The sequence below is a fragment of the Bombina bombina genome, chromosome 1, assembly GCF_027579735.1.
Source record: "Bombina bombina isolate aBomBom1 chromosome 1, aBomBom1.pri, whole genome shotgun sequence".
Taxonomy (NCBI): domain Eukaryota; kingdom Metazoa; phylum Chordata; class Amphibia; order Anura; family Bombinatoridae; genus Bombina; species Bombina bombina.
Genome location: NC_069499.1, coordinates 1,177,163,049 through 1,177,179,147, shown reverse-complemented (window position 1 = coordinate 1,177,179,147; position 16,099 = coordinate 1,177,163,049). Strand labels below are relative to the sequence as shown.

Sequence of the window (16,099 nt, the reverse complement as noted above, 5' to 3'; positions counted from 1 at the left end):
ATGCGAGTACCCACTTGGCTTTTTGTATATTGTATTCATATATACTCAATGAGACTACACATGAGGCGCTCCTCTGTTCTTCCTTATTCTTAAAACTGGGTACTGGCTGCCAGTACCCAAAATGGCCACCACTAGTGGGAGGTGGAGAATCAGGGAGGTAACACAGAAAAAAAAAAAATAATAATAATAAATAGTAATAAAAAAAAATATATAAAAAGCACTGGACTGCATGCTGTCTGACAGTACCTAAAATAGTGGGGGGGGGGGGGGGGGTGAAGAAGGAAAAAGAGCTGTTTGGGAGGGATCAGGGAGTGGGAGGTGTCAGGTGGGAGAGTGATCTCTACTCTGCATCAAAAATTAACCTTCACTGCCAGGGATTTCAAGTAAAGCTACATTTTAATAGCCAAAAAACAATGGCAAAGTCATGCATGTCTGCTATTTATGAACAAAGGGGGACGCTTTTACAACCATTTGTCATATGACTGCAGTAGTTATGTGTAAATAGTTTCAGTGAGAAACCTAAAGTTTGCAAAAAAAGTTAATTTTTTTCTTTGATTGTATCTGGTGGCCACATAGTGGCATCGAATACAGCAAAATTGGCCTAGATAAATACCTTGAGTTGTCTACTTTAAAAATATATATAGTTTTGATAGGTAAATCAAAAGTCCTATTTCTGTTTAAACAGAGCAATATCAAAAATGCTAAAAATTCTTCTGTACTTTAGGCAACTTTTTCTCTGAAATTCCCGATAGCGAAGGGATTAATAATAATACAAAAATGGTAGCAAACACTGTTGCCATTCAGTGCTGAAAACATGCGCATGCTCCTGAACCTCAGTATGACCTCATGCAAATGACCTATATTTCAACAAACAATAAAAAGCATAATATATAATACAGATATACAGGGGTGGAAAAATATTACTATAGTTTACTAATCAGGGATTAAAAGCTACTATCCCAGAGGGAAAAAGATACCAGTAAACTCAATGTTAAAGATAGGAAAAAGTCAAAAATGTTATGAGTCCGGAAATATATATTTTATATATAAAAATGTTGGTAAAATAAAATAGGATAGCGCAAAAGCAGAGTGTAATATAAAGTGTGGCCAACAAAAGTGGTTCCTGATTGAAAGAGATTCCTTATAGAAATAAAAACATCAAAAAGAAGAGATAGTGTAATTTACTCTAAGGCAGAGCTTTCCAAACTTTTCATCTTGGTGACACACTTTTTAGACCTACATCATTTTGTGACACAGTAAATCAGTTGTACTAGCAAAAAGGAGGTTAAACTAACTTGTTTTAAGAGATACGGACACATACATAAATTATATAATAACTAAATGTATTTACAAGTAACAGTATGTATGTGCAAGAATTAAAAAAAAGTTTATAATAACTACACCAATAACTACTTACTATTTTAATGGGATGTATGAGGTTGATGGGATACACAATTTCTGAATATTTGGTGGAATATTAGATAAAGACACATTTCATCATCAAGCATTTTTAAGCTTCCACTTCCTATCCATATATCAAGAGCAGGAGTAGCAATGCACTACTGGGAGTTAGCTGCAAAAAAAACCCCACTGACTTCTGCTCAGCGTTTATGCTGCCGCACTCAGAGCTCGGTGAGTCCGATTGACTACTGCCCACGCTGCGAACACACTGCTGTCCCACTCACTGACTACACATGCAGTCACAAGCCAATTAAGGAGACTACACGTGCAGTCAGGAGCCAATGTGCCGCCAATTGGAATAGTTTCAGTTTCCACTGAGCTGTACCAATAGGTTATGATCTGTGACCCCCTAGGTATCAATCACGTGTCAACCATGTGATATGCGTAGGAGGCAGAAGGAAAGTCAGAAACAAAAAATTTTTTTACAAAAATTAAATTTAAAAAAAATTTGTGCTGAAGCAGGGACACACCTACACACTGCTGCCGACACACTAGTGTGTCCCGACACACAGTTTGGAAAGCACTGCTCTAAGGTATACTAAGAAGAAAAGTGTAATCTATCAAAAAGTGCGAAGAAGTATTCCTGGGTACAAAACAAAGTGTCCCTGAGTCTATTGAGTTAAATACAATGTATATACAAAGTGCTTAAAGAAGGAAAATATGTGTATAAAAAGGCTACAAAACATCGGATATCTAAATACACAAATACTCAGCAAAATAAAAAATAAACCAGTGATATAAGCTGAGAATAAAAACGAAAATATAAAAATGAACAGGGGCACAGAATTTATTAGATTAACCCTGCAGATTCATGGGTAAAATGAAAAGTAGACTGAAAATTCTAATTACAACTTTAAATGTTAGGAATCCTAGTACGAATGATATCACATATTAAAGGGCTAAATTTCTAGTGCAGCAATATGTTTGGTGATCTCATGCACATGAAATAATGTCGCACAAATAAAAATGAACAGTAAATATATATATATATATATCCATCCAAGTACAAACAAAGGAGTTTCCAGCCGTGAGTAAGATAAAAATTGTAGATTTATTGGTATATATTAAAAGCATATACAAAGCATGAGGGTTTAAAAAAGGGCATCAGATCAGGTCTCACGCGTTTCAGCTCTGCTGAGCCGTACTCATAGACCTCTGATCTGGTGCAGTAACTGCACAGCTATATACACATTGTAATGAGGTTAATTAAGAACACACTTGCCCAATTTAATTACTGTCTGTTAACCCCTAATGTCACTATTATCCAGTTTGCAATTTATAATTTGTATGGGGTACAAAAGACTACATGTGTATGTATATGCTATCTTATTGGGGCTTCTGGAGTCTATTGTAATATGAGATATAACAATTAATTAAATAAATAAATAAATAAATAAAGTAAATAAAGTCTATCTGCCCCTTATATAGTGAATTTTGCCACTTTTTCTTTTCATTAATATATATATATATATATATATATATATATATATATATGATGGTCTACAGTCAACTATATAAAAATGGCAGAATAGTCCTATCTATTTTTAGTTTTTAATTTTTTAACGTCTTGTTATTCTCTTTACATTTAGATAAAATTACAGGAAATGGTTTAAATTAATACAGAAACTCTGGTTTGGACCCTTAGTTGATATTAGGGTTTAAATTTTCCATTCTGGGACTATAAGACTAATGGGTTCATTCCAAAAAGTTTAGGAGTTCAAACCTGGAGTTAAAACCATAGGGAACATTTGTTTTTAAGCGGAACATCCAATATACCTCTTTCTTACTAAGTATATTGTCTAGATCACCACCTCTTGAGTCTAGGATTATTTTTTCTACTACTGTCCATTTGAGTGATTTTGTGTTCCTATTATGTACCTCTATAAAGTGCTTTGTTATGGGTAGGAGTTTGTCTTCTCTTTGTCTGCTCTTTTCTGTATCTACCGTGATCCTAGATAAATGCTCTCTAATCCGGTTTCTTATTTCCCTTACCGTTTTACCGATATATTGAAGTTTACAAATATTACACTCTATGAGATACACTACCCCTTTGTCTCTGCAGTTTAAGTGTCTGTTTATCTGGAATGTTTCACCAGTCTTCATCAATTTGAAAGTGTTTCCTATATCTGCGTGTTTACAGGCTTTGCAGTCACTATATCCACACTTATGGAGTCCTTTAGATTGTAACCAAGTTGTTCGTTTATTTGTTTTTAAATTTGTAGGGGAAACTATGTTCCCTATCGTTTTGCCTCTCGTATATGAAAATAAACAGTTTCTGTCAATTATTTTTGCTAGGCTACTGTCAGCTTTCAAAATGGGTAAATGCTTTTTTATTATATTACATATTTGATTATACTGTGGCGAATATTGTGTAACAAACTTAATTCTATTAGTATCAAACCTAGTTTCTTTTTTGGTTTTGTTTTAATCAAGTCTTCCTGTTCTTTTGAGGACACTGCCATACGGGCATTTTTTATAGTTTGTTTATTATAGCCTCTATCTTTTAGTTGTTTGTCTAAAATCTTAGCCTCCTTTAGATTGTCTACTTCATTAGAACAGTTTTTTACTCTGATGTGTTGGCCTTTTGCTATGGCCCTAAATGTTTCTTTAGGGTGGTTACTCTTTGCATGCAAGAGTGCATTTTTAGTTATTGGTTTTTTATATATAGTTGTCTCAATTGTGCTACTAGTAATGTCACCTTGTAGCGTGAGGTCCAAGTAATTGATCTCTCTATTATGTAGTTCATGTTTGAATCTAACTCCCATTCTATTAGCTCCTATGTATTTTAGAAAGTTCTCTATTGAGGCATCGTCCCCTTCCCATATTAGGATGAGGTCGTCAATAAATCTGTTATACAGTTTAATGTGTTCCTTGAAGGGGTTTCCACCTGCATAGATGTGGCACAGCTCCCACCAACCCATAAATAGGTTGGCGTACGTGGGGGCAAATTTGGCCCCCATAGCTGTGCCACATCTCTGCAGGTAGAACACCCCTCCATATGAGAAATAATTATGCGTCAAAAGGTATTCTATGATTCTCAACAGATATTCCTGAAAGGCCTCCTCTAGATTGCTGCGTGTGTGTAAGAAATATTTTACTGCTTCCAAACCAAGTACATGTGGTATATTACTATAGAGTGACACCACATCTAACGTTAGCCATCTACTTTTGGTAGTCCAAGTTACCTTTTTCAATTTTTGTATTAAATGTGTGGAGTCCCTAAGATAACTGGTTAAGTCAAGAACTAAGGGCTGTAAGATGGAGTCCACCCATTCTGATACAGGTTCCAATAGAGATCCCATCCCTGATACTATGGGGCGCCCCTGCACTTTCTCAGTACTTTTGTGTACTTTCGGGAATATGTGAAATACCGGGGTCTTGGGTTGTTTGTTGATCAAATAATCATGTGTAGCTTTATTTAAAAAAACATTTGCTAAGCCCTCATCCAGTAAATGGGAGAGTTGGAGTATATAATTTGATTTTGGGTCCCCTTTTAGTACTTGGTAATTGTTGGTATCATTGAGCTGTCTCATTATTTCTTTGTCATAATCTGTTTTGTTTAATACGACTATACTGCCCCCTTTATCTGATTTTTTTAATGACTATATTGTCATTTTCTGCAAGTTCTTTTAGAGCCGTTTTCTCTTTTCTTGTTAAATTAGTATCATGATGGGGGCTGCTGACTGTATTTAGTTGTTCCAAATCTTCGACTACTCTCTCTTGAAATTGTTCTAAGATTGTGCCCCTAGATTGAATAGGGTAAAAGGTAGATTTAGATTTAAAACCTGTGTGTGAATTTTTTTCCTCAATATTTACTTGCTCACTTAAGAGGCTCATTAGGGTCTCCCTTGCACATGAATCCTGAAAATCTAATTGTGTTTCTGATGTAGTTTCCTCAGCTATTGGATTTTCCTCTGTCACTACTACTGTTTCTTGTGCGTTATAATAATGTTTTTTGAGGGTCAGATTTCGGACCATCCTGTTGACATCAACTATGGTATTTAATATATTGAATTTTGCTGTTGGTACAAAATTCAAACCATAATTTAGTACTTTTTCTTGTGTAGGTGTCAACAGGATGTCAGAAAGATTGATAACTATTGATGTGTTGTCTGTTCTAAATTCTTCTTGGCTCTCAATTGATATCTGTTCATTTGCCCTTGTCTGTTTTTGTTTTCTCCTACTGCTATTTGTTTTATAACCGGTATTGTATCTCTCTGTGTTTGTGGAGGAGCTGTCACTAAAAAAGCTTGGTCAAATTTAATTCTGGCTGAATCTGCTTTATCAGCTTTCTGCGCTATGGCTAAGTGCATGGGATTCTTGTAAGTTTGTTTGTTCTGAGCTATTTTGCTCCTAGCCCCCTGTGCATCTGTATTTATTTTTCCTTTTTGTATGTTTTGTTGTGTGCTAGTTTGTCTATTAGTTGTGTCTCTGTTGTACTGGCTATCGTTATCTCCACTGTTGTCATCAGTAGACGCTGCATCTGTATCAGAAAATGTTACTTTCTTTTTTCCTTTATTCTTATGATTACCCTTGTGTTGACTGTAATTTCTTCTGTTATTCTCCCTATGTGTATTAGTTCTCTCTCTCCTATTCCACACATGTAACGTGTATATATATATATATATATATATATATATATATATATATATATATATATATATATATATATATATATATATATATATATATATATATATATATACACACACACACACACACATTTATATTGGGTGTACCTTGTAACACCAATATAACTCTCTTTAGTACATCCAAATTATATCATCCAACTTCGAAAGATAATATTAAGAATATTGTCCTTTAAGCTTACTAGCGTATAGTAACTTCCAACAATAGAGATGTGAATTCATATCAGCTAGTTCTCTTATATATGTACAAAGTAGTGATCCCAGCATTGATGTCAAGTCTATACACACCGTAAGAAATCCCAGCATATACCTTCTTACTGATGGATGCAAGACAGGGATTATTATGACAGGATGGATGCGGTGTAAACAGATTGCAGTATACTTTTAAAATCACAAGTGGCTGTATATCCAGCACCAGTACTCACTGTTATGTGGTAAATGAGCTGTGGTGTAGCTTCCTCTGAACGTAGTCAGAAAACCTGCACTTAGTGCATATGCACGCTGGTGAAATCTAGTGTCTCTGATACCGCCCTGTTTACTTGTCGGATAGGATTTCCTTGCTGAAAATTTCTTTGTTGAGGATAAAGCGAGTCTGGCCAAACTCTTCCACATAAGACGCTGTGTGAGTAGAGTGGATTTGTTAGTAACAACTGGTAAGGTTCAATGCGTTTCACCCTTAGATAGGGCTTTTTCAAGATTTTTTTTTTGGAAGAGTTTGGCCAGACTCGCTTTATCCTGAAAGAAATTTTTTAGCAAAGAAATCCTATCCGACAAGCAAACAGGGCGGTATCAGAGACACTAGATTTCACCTGCGTGCATATGCATTAAGTGCAGGTTTTCTGACTACGCTCAGAGGAAGCTACACAACAGCTCATTTACCACATAACAGTGAGTACTGGTGCTGGATATACAGCCACTTGTGATTTTAAAAGTATACTGCAATCTGTTTACACCGCATCCATCCTGTCATAATAATCCCTGTCTTGCATCCATCAGTAAGAAGGTATATGCTGGGATTTCTTACGGTGTGTATAGACTTGACATCAATGCTGGGATCACTACTTTGTACTACCATCCATATATAAGAGAACTAGCTGATACAAACTCACATCTCTATGCTCTTGGAAGTTAGTAGTAGCCTTTTTATACACATATTTTCCTTCTTTTAAGCACTTTGTATATACATTGTATTTAACGCAATAGACTCAGGAACACTTTAATTTGTACCCGGGAATACTTCTTCGCACTTTTTGATAGATTATACTTTTCTTCTTAGTATACCTTAGAGTAAATTACACTCTCTCTTCTTTTTGATGTTTTTATTTCTATAAGGAATCTTTTTCAATCAGGAACCACTTTTGTTGGCCACACTTTATATTACACTCTGCTTTTGCGCCATCCTATTTTCTTTTATCTGTATAATCCTATTGGTTATTCTTGTGGAAGGGTTTCCCAGGATAGGCTGTGAGTGTATAGTCTAGTGCAACACTTTTTGTTTTCTTTTCATATATAAAAATGTTTAAATGGGGGAGCATTACCTCCATGATGCGGTATGAAGCAGAGGCTCCTGGGAATGCACCCCCTCCATTATCCTTTATCTGCTCCTCCTGTAATGGTAGACTAGTGCTGGAGCTTGATGACAATTCAGGAAACTCTGTAAACAGCCAGTGTCTGTCTTTGAAGAACCTGTTTTCATGAATTGTGTAAAAATCATCCCAGAAGCCACTTGCTTTATTTTCATACTCATCTGAAAATATATAAAGAGATTGTCAAAAACTATCTTCAAGCCTCGGACTTAACCATCCAATTATCTTGAGGATAATACCTTGTTTTTCTGGGGGTACAGGCTGGCAGCTGTTTTCTTGAACTTTCTTACGAGCTGCTGATTCCTGCTCGTCAGACCACTGAACATTGTCCCTAAGATAAATTTACGCAATCAACAAAAAACAAATAAATACATTTCTGTAAGAGTTACCCATAACAATGCCTCTTCTATAACCACTATCTATCCCTCCTCACCATGCATTATGTTGGAACACTTGGTTTGGGTCAGTCAGATGCCTGTTTCCAAATTGTGGCCTCTTGTCTTCCATTTTGGAATGCCTCACTGCAGACGCTGAAATCGTGCAAGACTGTAGTTGTTCTCTGGCCAAAGGGCAGGACAGCCAACCAGCAGAGTTCCAATTGAACCACAAGTGTCTCACCCTAAAGCCCACACATGTGAGGAGGAGAGACATGTGACTGTGACCGTCTGGGCACTTTGTTGACAGGGCATTACCTGGCATGAATATGAATTAAAACAGTAACTGAGCAAATTACTTAGCACATAATCCAATATTGTATGAATGAAAATCATAAAGGGACATGAAACCCAGCATTTTTTTTTCATGATTTAGGTAGAACATACAATGTTAAACAACTATCCAGTTTACTTCTATTATCAAATGTGCTTCATATTATTGGTATCATTTGTTGAAGGAGCAGCAATGCAATACTGTTTTTTAACTGAACACATGAGTGAACCAATGACAATAGGTATATATATGGAGCCACCAATTAGCAGATAGAACCTAGGTTCTTTGCTACTCCTGAGCTTTCCTAGATAAACCTTTCAGCATTGGATAAAAAGAGAAGTAAATTAAATAATAGAAGTAAATTGGAAAGTTGTTTAAAATTGTATGTTCTTCCTAAATCATGAATGTCTAATTATGACTTTACTGTCCATTTAAACTACTCAAACAGGCACTGATTACAGCACAGATTCTCCAAAAACAACCCCTAAAGACAGGTAGATGTCTGAGTAGAGAAGTTGAATCAGTTAAGTTAATCAAGGTACATTTTATCATTATTTAATCTCCACACCATTCCTATAAAAACTAGTAAAAAGCTACTTTAGAAAGAGCCCCTAGTTCCATTTAAAGTGATTGTAAACTTTAATGAATTAAAGCCCAGTACCAAATAAATAACAGTGTCCTGTTTTTAAGAATATTTTTTATACTGGGCTTTAATACATCAAAGTTTACAAACATTTTAAGAAAAGATTAACCATTGATAATTGAACATATTTTAAAAGCTGCTCCACAAACAAATACAATGTAAACACCCTACACACATTTCTGACTGTGTAAATGCTATCAAAAAATAAAGGAGCAGCAATTAAATGTACAAATGTGCTACTGGTCCAGAGCTGAACATGGTGATTGTAGGTTAATTGCCAGCATAAGAGAAACAATACAAACAGCTAAAGAAATGTGAAGGTATCAGTAGAAAGTAACACAACTGGACGAGAGGTATTACCTTATGACAACCCCTGGTGTATTGCAGTCAGTGACAGGATCTAGCGTGGTCTGGATGCAGGAAGAGGAGGGGACAAGGGAGGAGACCTCGTGTAGGGAATAGAGTCTGACGCTGCTTGAGAAACAAAGGGGCGAGCTAAGGAGGAGTGACATTAACTAAACCATAAGTAATAGTTTACTTGACGGGGAAGATGTCATGCTATAGGTAGATGCGTTATAAAGGGAGCTGCATCTATATTGATAATGATGTACTTCCTGTAGTCTGTATCGGCTGCTGACTGAGTTTTGTGTTAAGCAGTGGAAATGAGCGATGACCAGTTGTTTGGTGAACCGCATTTTATCTTAGGTCAACTAACGTTCCCTGTTGTTTCCTCCAACCACTGTTGTTTTCGAACCAGCGTCAGTTTTTAATGATTCACCCTGAAACTCCTGGTTATTGTTGGTGTCATGAAAAAAAACCCCAACATAGTAAAAGTTGTAAAAATGTTATTTAGATTGGTAGGTTCCAAAATCTAAACGTTGGATTCATTTCTTGCATTCAAAAAAACACATTTATGGATATAAATTGTCATTTGCGTAATGCTTGAGATGAATTTGACACTGCTGATGCAGGAAAAGTCTTTGCATACTCGGTGCAGATTTCACACCGTTTGGTGGCTGCCGCATTATAGCGGGTGTGCCAGTTACATGTAATAGGTTAGTAAGCTTTTGTAACACGTTGTTTTGTAAGGTGTTGTAGTCCTCTCTTGGGTTAACTGTAACCACAATATAACCACTCACAGGTGAGTAATACAATAACATATAATCTGGTGAAATGTGTGCAGTTTATAAATTAGACTAAATAGTACAATATTTAACATACTGCGCATATTGTGTTATCCACTTAAAGGGACAGTCTACAGTCACCAGCATTTTGTTATTGTTTAAAAGGTAAATAATTCCTTTATTACCCATTCCCCAGTTTTGCATAACCTATAGCTATATTAATACACTTTTTTTTTTACCTCTGTGATTACCTTGTATCTAAGCCACTGCAGACTGTCCCCTTATTTAATTTCTTTTGACAGACTTGTATTTTAGCCAATCAGTTCTGACTCCTAGGTAATTCCACAGGCATGACCAGGGTCGGCTCCAGAACGAATGAAATGGGGGGGGGCATTTTTTTTCCACGAGGGGGCACGCATTTAAAAAGCATGTATGAGTCAAAATAAGAGCAGACCTACTGTGGCAGTCCAGGGGTTACATTTATCAGATCTCTGGCTGTGCAGGAGTTAGATTTGTTTATATTTCTGGAAGTGCAGCGGTTACATGTGTCATATCTCAAGGAGTATAGGGGTTACATTTATAAGATGTCTGGCAGTGCCGCAGCAGTTACATTTACCAGATTTATGGCAGTGCAGGGGTTACATTTGTCATATCTCAGGAATGTCTCCCACATATGACACAGCCAGTGGACACTGTTTGCATGTGTAGCTCTACCAATGACCCTACTAATGATCAAATAAGCTTTTATGTGACAATAAGTTTGAGTGCCAAGCAGTACACTACTTGTACAGATATTATTAATGATATTTACCATTACCAGCACACACACAGTATATACAGTATGTATATACACACAAATTATATATATATATATATATATATATACACACAGTATATATATATATATATATATATATATATATATATATATAATCCATTATAGAAGAGGACTGCACTCACTGGATTTGGTATATAAAATAAAAAAAATTATTAAGGTGACGTTTCGGGGTACGCAGACCCCTTCCTCAGACCAGGTGACATAGTTGTCTTCAACATCTGGTCTGAGGAAGGGGTCTGCGTACCCCGAAACGTCACCTTAATACGTTTTTTTATTTTATATACCAAATCCAGTGAGTGCAGTCCTCTTCTATAATGGATTATTGATATACCTGACTTGGCACCCTGGTTGATGTCCCTATTGCATTGTGAGTGCAGACACACATGGAAGTTATATATATATATATATATATATATATATATATATATATATATATATATATATATATATACATACATATATATATACACACACACACACACGGTATATATGTATATACAAACACACATACACAAACAATATATATATATTTTATATATATATAAAATAAAACAACCTTGGGGATAAATTGGAGTTGTTTTGAAACATGTAAATAATAAACATAAGGCTATTTCACTCATTGTCCCACAGCTACATTTGAAGTGTGTGTATTTGAGGTCCTGTAATCTGACACACATTTTACGCTGATCACTGCAGATAAAGCAGGCACAATGCACACTTGTTTTGTGTGACCTGCAGTGGGGAAACCAATGAATTCCCAATTTGCCTCTTTATCTGTGGCTGCCAGGATATAAAGCACAATAGGGAAGGGATACTACTCTCACACACACATTGGTTATACGACTGTGTTTTCACCAACATACTTCCCTTCCCTCTCACTGACTGTTAGCTTCTCCCAGCACTTCCTGCAGAGGTCTGATGATGTCATCTCACTTCAGCTCTGTAGTAAGTGGGCTAGCAGGAGGAGGGGCATTGCAAGCCCTAGGTTAACTGTGAGAGCACCAGCAGGGAAATGCAACTTATTTGTTATCTGGTTGTAAATAGAGGAGAGTAAAGAGATTAGCTGGGCCCCCCAGTGGCTGCAAATGGTTGATGCGACATTTGGGACCCTGGATGTTCCGTCACTTTTTTTTTTTTTTTTTTTAAATCACTTCTTTTGCCCTGGGGGGCACAGCATTCCATTTGGGGGGGCATTGCCCCCCAATGCCCCCCCTTAGAGCCGACCCTGGGCATGACCACAATGTTTATATGACACACATGAACTAATGCCCTCTAGTTAGAGCTGCGCATCTTCACTTGTCTCACGATTCGATTACGATTATCATCGTAACGATTCGATACGATTCGATTCTGCGGTGCATCACGATTACTGCCCATGATTTTCATGATCTTGTTCTATTCCATATTTTATATATATATATATATATATATATATATATATATATATATATACATATATATATATATACACACACATATATACACACATTTATATATATATATATATATATATATATATATAGTGTGTGTATATATATAGATAGAGATATATATATATATAGATAGAGAGATATATACATACACACTATATATATATATATATATTGTGTGTATATATATAATAATCTTTTAAACAACTGTGTAAGATGGAAGAGCACTTATAAACATAATACTACAATATGCACAGAAATGTATCTGTAGATTTATTTTACAAAGGAAAACCAGCAGCAGTGTACTCACTCAAACATTCTCACGGAGTACATGCAGACATCTGAAACCTGACCCAGAGAGCATTACCAATAGACCTCCTCTCTCACACAAATGTTCCGGTCAGGAATTTTTATGACACCTATCCTAAAGAGCCGACAGCAGCCTCATGTAAACAGTGAATCTTTTCTTGTATTATCGATTCACTGTTTACTGTTGCGGTCTCTGCTGCATGTTTCCTCTCTGTCAGACCCCTAGCCCAAACGAGCATTTGAGGTTTGCTATTAGATACAGTAAGTCAAAAGTTTTACAGCAACCCTCAAATGCTCGTTTGGGCTAGGGGTCTGACAGAGAGGAAACATGCAGCAGAGACCGCAACAGTAAACAGTGAATCGATAATACAAGAAAAGATTCACTGTTTACATGAGGCTGCTGTCGGCTCTTTAGGATAGGTGTCATAAAAAGTCCTGACCGGAACATTTGTGTGTGAGAGGAGGTCTATTGGTAATGCTCTCTGGGTCAGATATCTGCGCAGTGTGCACAGCAAGTCCTGATGTGGTGTAGCTGGGGGCTGTAACCAGATTAATCCTGACACAAATGCTGTCGGCTCGTCTGCTATGTGAGAGAGGCGGGGTCATGTGACGTTGCGCGATGATGTCACCCCTGAATCGATTCTGATCTGCACTGCATCGATGCAGCATCGTTAACAGGCTGCATCGCGATGCATCACAGAATCGATTATTTTAGGCACCCCTACCTCTAGTTGTGAACAAATGTCAAAATGCATTCAGATAAGAGGGGGGCATTCAAGGGCTAAGAAATTAGTATTTGTGCCTACCTAGGTTTAGCTTTCAACTAAGAATACCAAGAGAACAAAGCAAAATTGATGATAAAAGTGAATTGGAAAGTCGTTTAAAATTACATGTCCTATCTGAATCATGAAAGTTTATTTTTGACTAGACTGTCCATTTAAGGTATTTTTGGATGTAAATCGTCCGTGTGTTTGGTCACTTCTCCCATAGCTTCCATTCTTGATTGCCCTGCTGCAAATTGTACCTAAAAATATATTTTTAACAGATTATTATTATTTTAGCCAAGAAAGAGATAGTATTCAGTCTTCATATTTAGCGCTCGTGCAATGCCCCCTCCCCTTTCTCAGGGTGAGTTTCATCCACAACTCTAAATTGGTAGAGAGGGGCTAGGAAGTTGTGGCATACATATCAGCTACAGACTTAATAAATAGTAAGCCTACAATTCACCTTTTAATAAATCTACCCCTAAAACACGAGGCTTAAGTTGGCTTCTTATTCGCTGAAGTTGGCTTCTTATTCAGCCAGATTCTTATTCGGCAACTGATTACAATCGGCTAAATAAAGCTGTATAAACAAAATATGTAGCATTATTATTTTTTTTTTTTTTTAAGTTTTAAAAGATTTTATTGAGATAAATTACCTTCAGGTACAAAAATAAAATAGAAATTGTGCTTGGAGCACGCAGGCTCCTACATAAGACGTAAACAGGTAATCCAAGCAGTTCAAACATTCAAGGTTGGTATTTGTTCAAATTATGTAGAGTAAACATAATATAATTCTCTCCAAAGTGAGTAGATTGGTAAAGGGGGGGGGGGAGGTAGAGCGGGGTGTAGGAGGTAGAGAGAGGATTTCCGTCCTAGGAATAAACAGTGTAGAGATATCTAACTTGCGTTTGCCCCAGTATTCGGGGACCAAGTAGTGTCATAGCGGGTTTGCCAGTATGTAGCATTATTTTTATTTTAAATGAAATAGAATTTCCCGAAACCTAAACAAACTTATATTTTATACAAATACATATTATATTGCAATAAACAGATGTAAAACATGGCACAATTTTGGTTATGTTTTGAATAAGTGACTTGTATATTGAAAGGGTTAAAACCTTTGGGCCATTGAATTCTATGTGGATGTATACAGTGTGTGAGCCCCTTCATACAATCCTCATGATTTCAGCCTGGCCCAACGGTTTCTAAGGCAAATGAACGGGTGCCAATCTTGCCACTTCATATATTTTACCTTTTCTGAATAAGTAACTTGTATTTTGAAAGGGTTAAAATCATTTGGACTAATCATTTCTGTGTGGATATATACAGGGTGTGAACCCATATGTTCTCAACCTTGCCCAACAGTTTGTATGGCAAACAAACTGTTGCCAACGTTGCCACTTCATATATTTTTCCTTTTCTGAATAAGTAACTGGTATTTTGAAAGGGTTAAAATCCTTTGGGCCACTCATTTCTTTGTGGATATATACAGGGGGCAAACCCCTTTATAGGATAGACATCTTCTCAGGCTGGCCCAACGGTTTCTATGGCGAAAAATTGGTGCCAACCTTTCCACTTCATATATTTTACCTTTCCTGAACAAGTAACTGATATTTTAAAAGGGTTAAAATCCTTTGGGCCACTCATTTCTGTGTAGATACATAAAGGACCTGAAACCTCTAATAGGATAGACTTGTTCTTAGCCTGGCACAACACTTTTTATGGCAAACAAACTGGTGCCAACCTTGCCACGTCCTATGTTTTTCCTTTTCTGAAACAGTAACTGGTATTTTGAAAGGGTTAAAATCCTTTGGGCCACTCATTTCTGTGTGGGTATATACAGGGCGCAAACCCCTTCATAGGATAGACACGTTCTCAGCCTGAAAACAAGAAAATAGACGCACAACTGAGACAGAACAAAAGCTAGAAAAACTTCCATGCTTGTCCACAAGGCCAGTGCCACTCAGTGTGCAGTCTATTTTAGCACATTATGCCTTTCCCAGAGAAAAAATATCCTGTAGCATATCAGTCTGACCCTGCCCAATGATAGTCCAGTGCCGAAATACCAGGCAATTCTTCTCTGAACAAGAGAAAACAACAAACCCCAGACATACGTTTCTGCCTCTCTTGGGCCTCGTCAGTGAGGTGCAGTTGCATCTCTCTAGGGCATATGTGCAAGGAGCCCACGTCTGGTTTCCCCTTTTTACTCATAGGGAGACCTAAGAGTAATTTTCATAAAAACAAGAAAATAGAGAGACGGACTAAACTGAGACAGAACAATATCTAGAAAAACTTCCGTACTTGTCCACAAGGCCAGTGCCACTCAGGGTGCAGTCTCTTTTAGCACATTATGCCTTTCACAGAGAAAAAATATCCTGTAGCATATCAGTCTGACCCAATGGTTTCTATGGCAAACAAACTGGTGCCAACCTTGCCACTCAATATATTTTTCCTTTTCTTAATAAGTAGTATTTTAAAAGGGTTAAAATCCTTTGGATCACTCATTTCTGTGTGGATATGTACAGGGCGTCAGCCCCTTCATACAATCCACATGTTTTCAGACTGGCTCAACAGTTTTTATGGCCCA

The 16,099-nt window shown here is 36.8% G+C and overlaps 1 protein-coding gene across 2 annotated transcripts in view; it reads right to left on the bottom strand.

Moving 5' to 3' along the window:
- Nucleotides 1-9,462, bottom strand: part of LOC128646942 (tRNA N(3)-methylcytidine methyltransferase METTL2) — a 75,372-nt gene extending 65,910 nt beyond the window's left edge. The window contains exons 1-4 of one of the 2 annotated variants that reach the window (XM_053699754.1): nucleotides 9,408-9,462; nucleotides 8,130-8,388; nucleotides 7,936-8,027; nucleotides 7,649-7,857 (exon numbers count right to left, since the gene is read on the bottom strand). In XM_053699754.1, the coding sequence (XP_053555729.1) occupies nucleotides 7,649-7,857; nucleotides 7,936-8,027; nucleotides 8,130-8,347 (519 nt within the window). In that variant the 5' untranslated portion in view covers nucleotides 8,348-8,388; nucleotides 9,408-9,462. Of the gene's footprint in view, nucleotides 1-7,648; nucleotides 7,858-7,935; nucleotides 8,028-8,129; nucleotides 8,389-9,349; nucleotides 9,370-9,407 lie in introns of those variants that run through there. The other variant, XM_053699760.1, reaches the window with a different exon arrangement.
- Nucleotides 9,463-16,099: the final 6,637 nt, after the last annotated feature.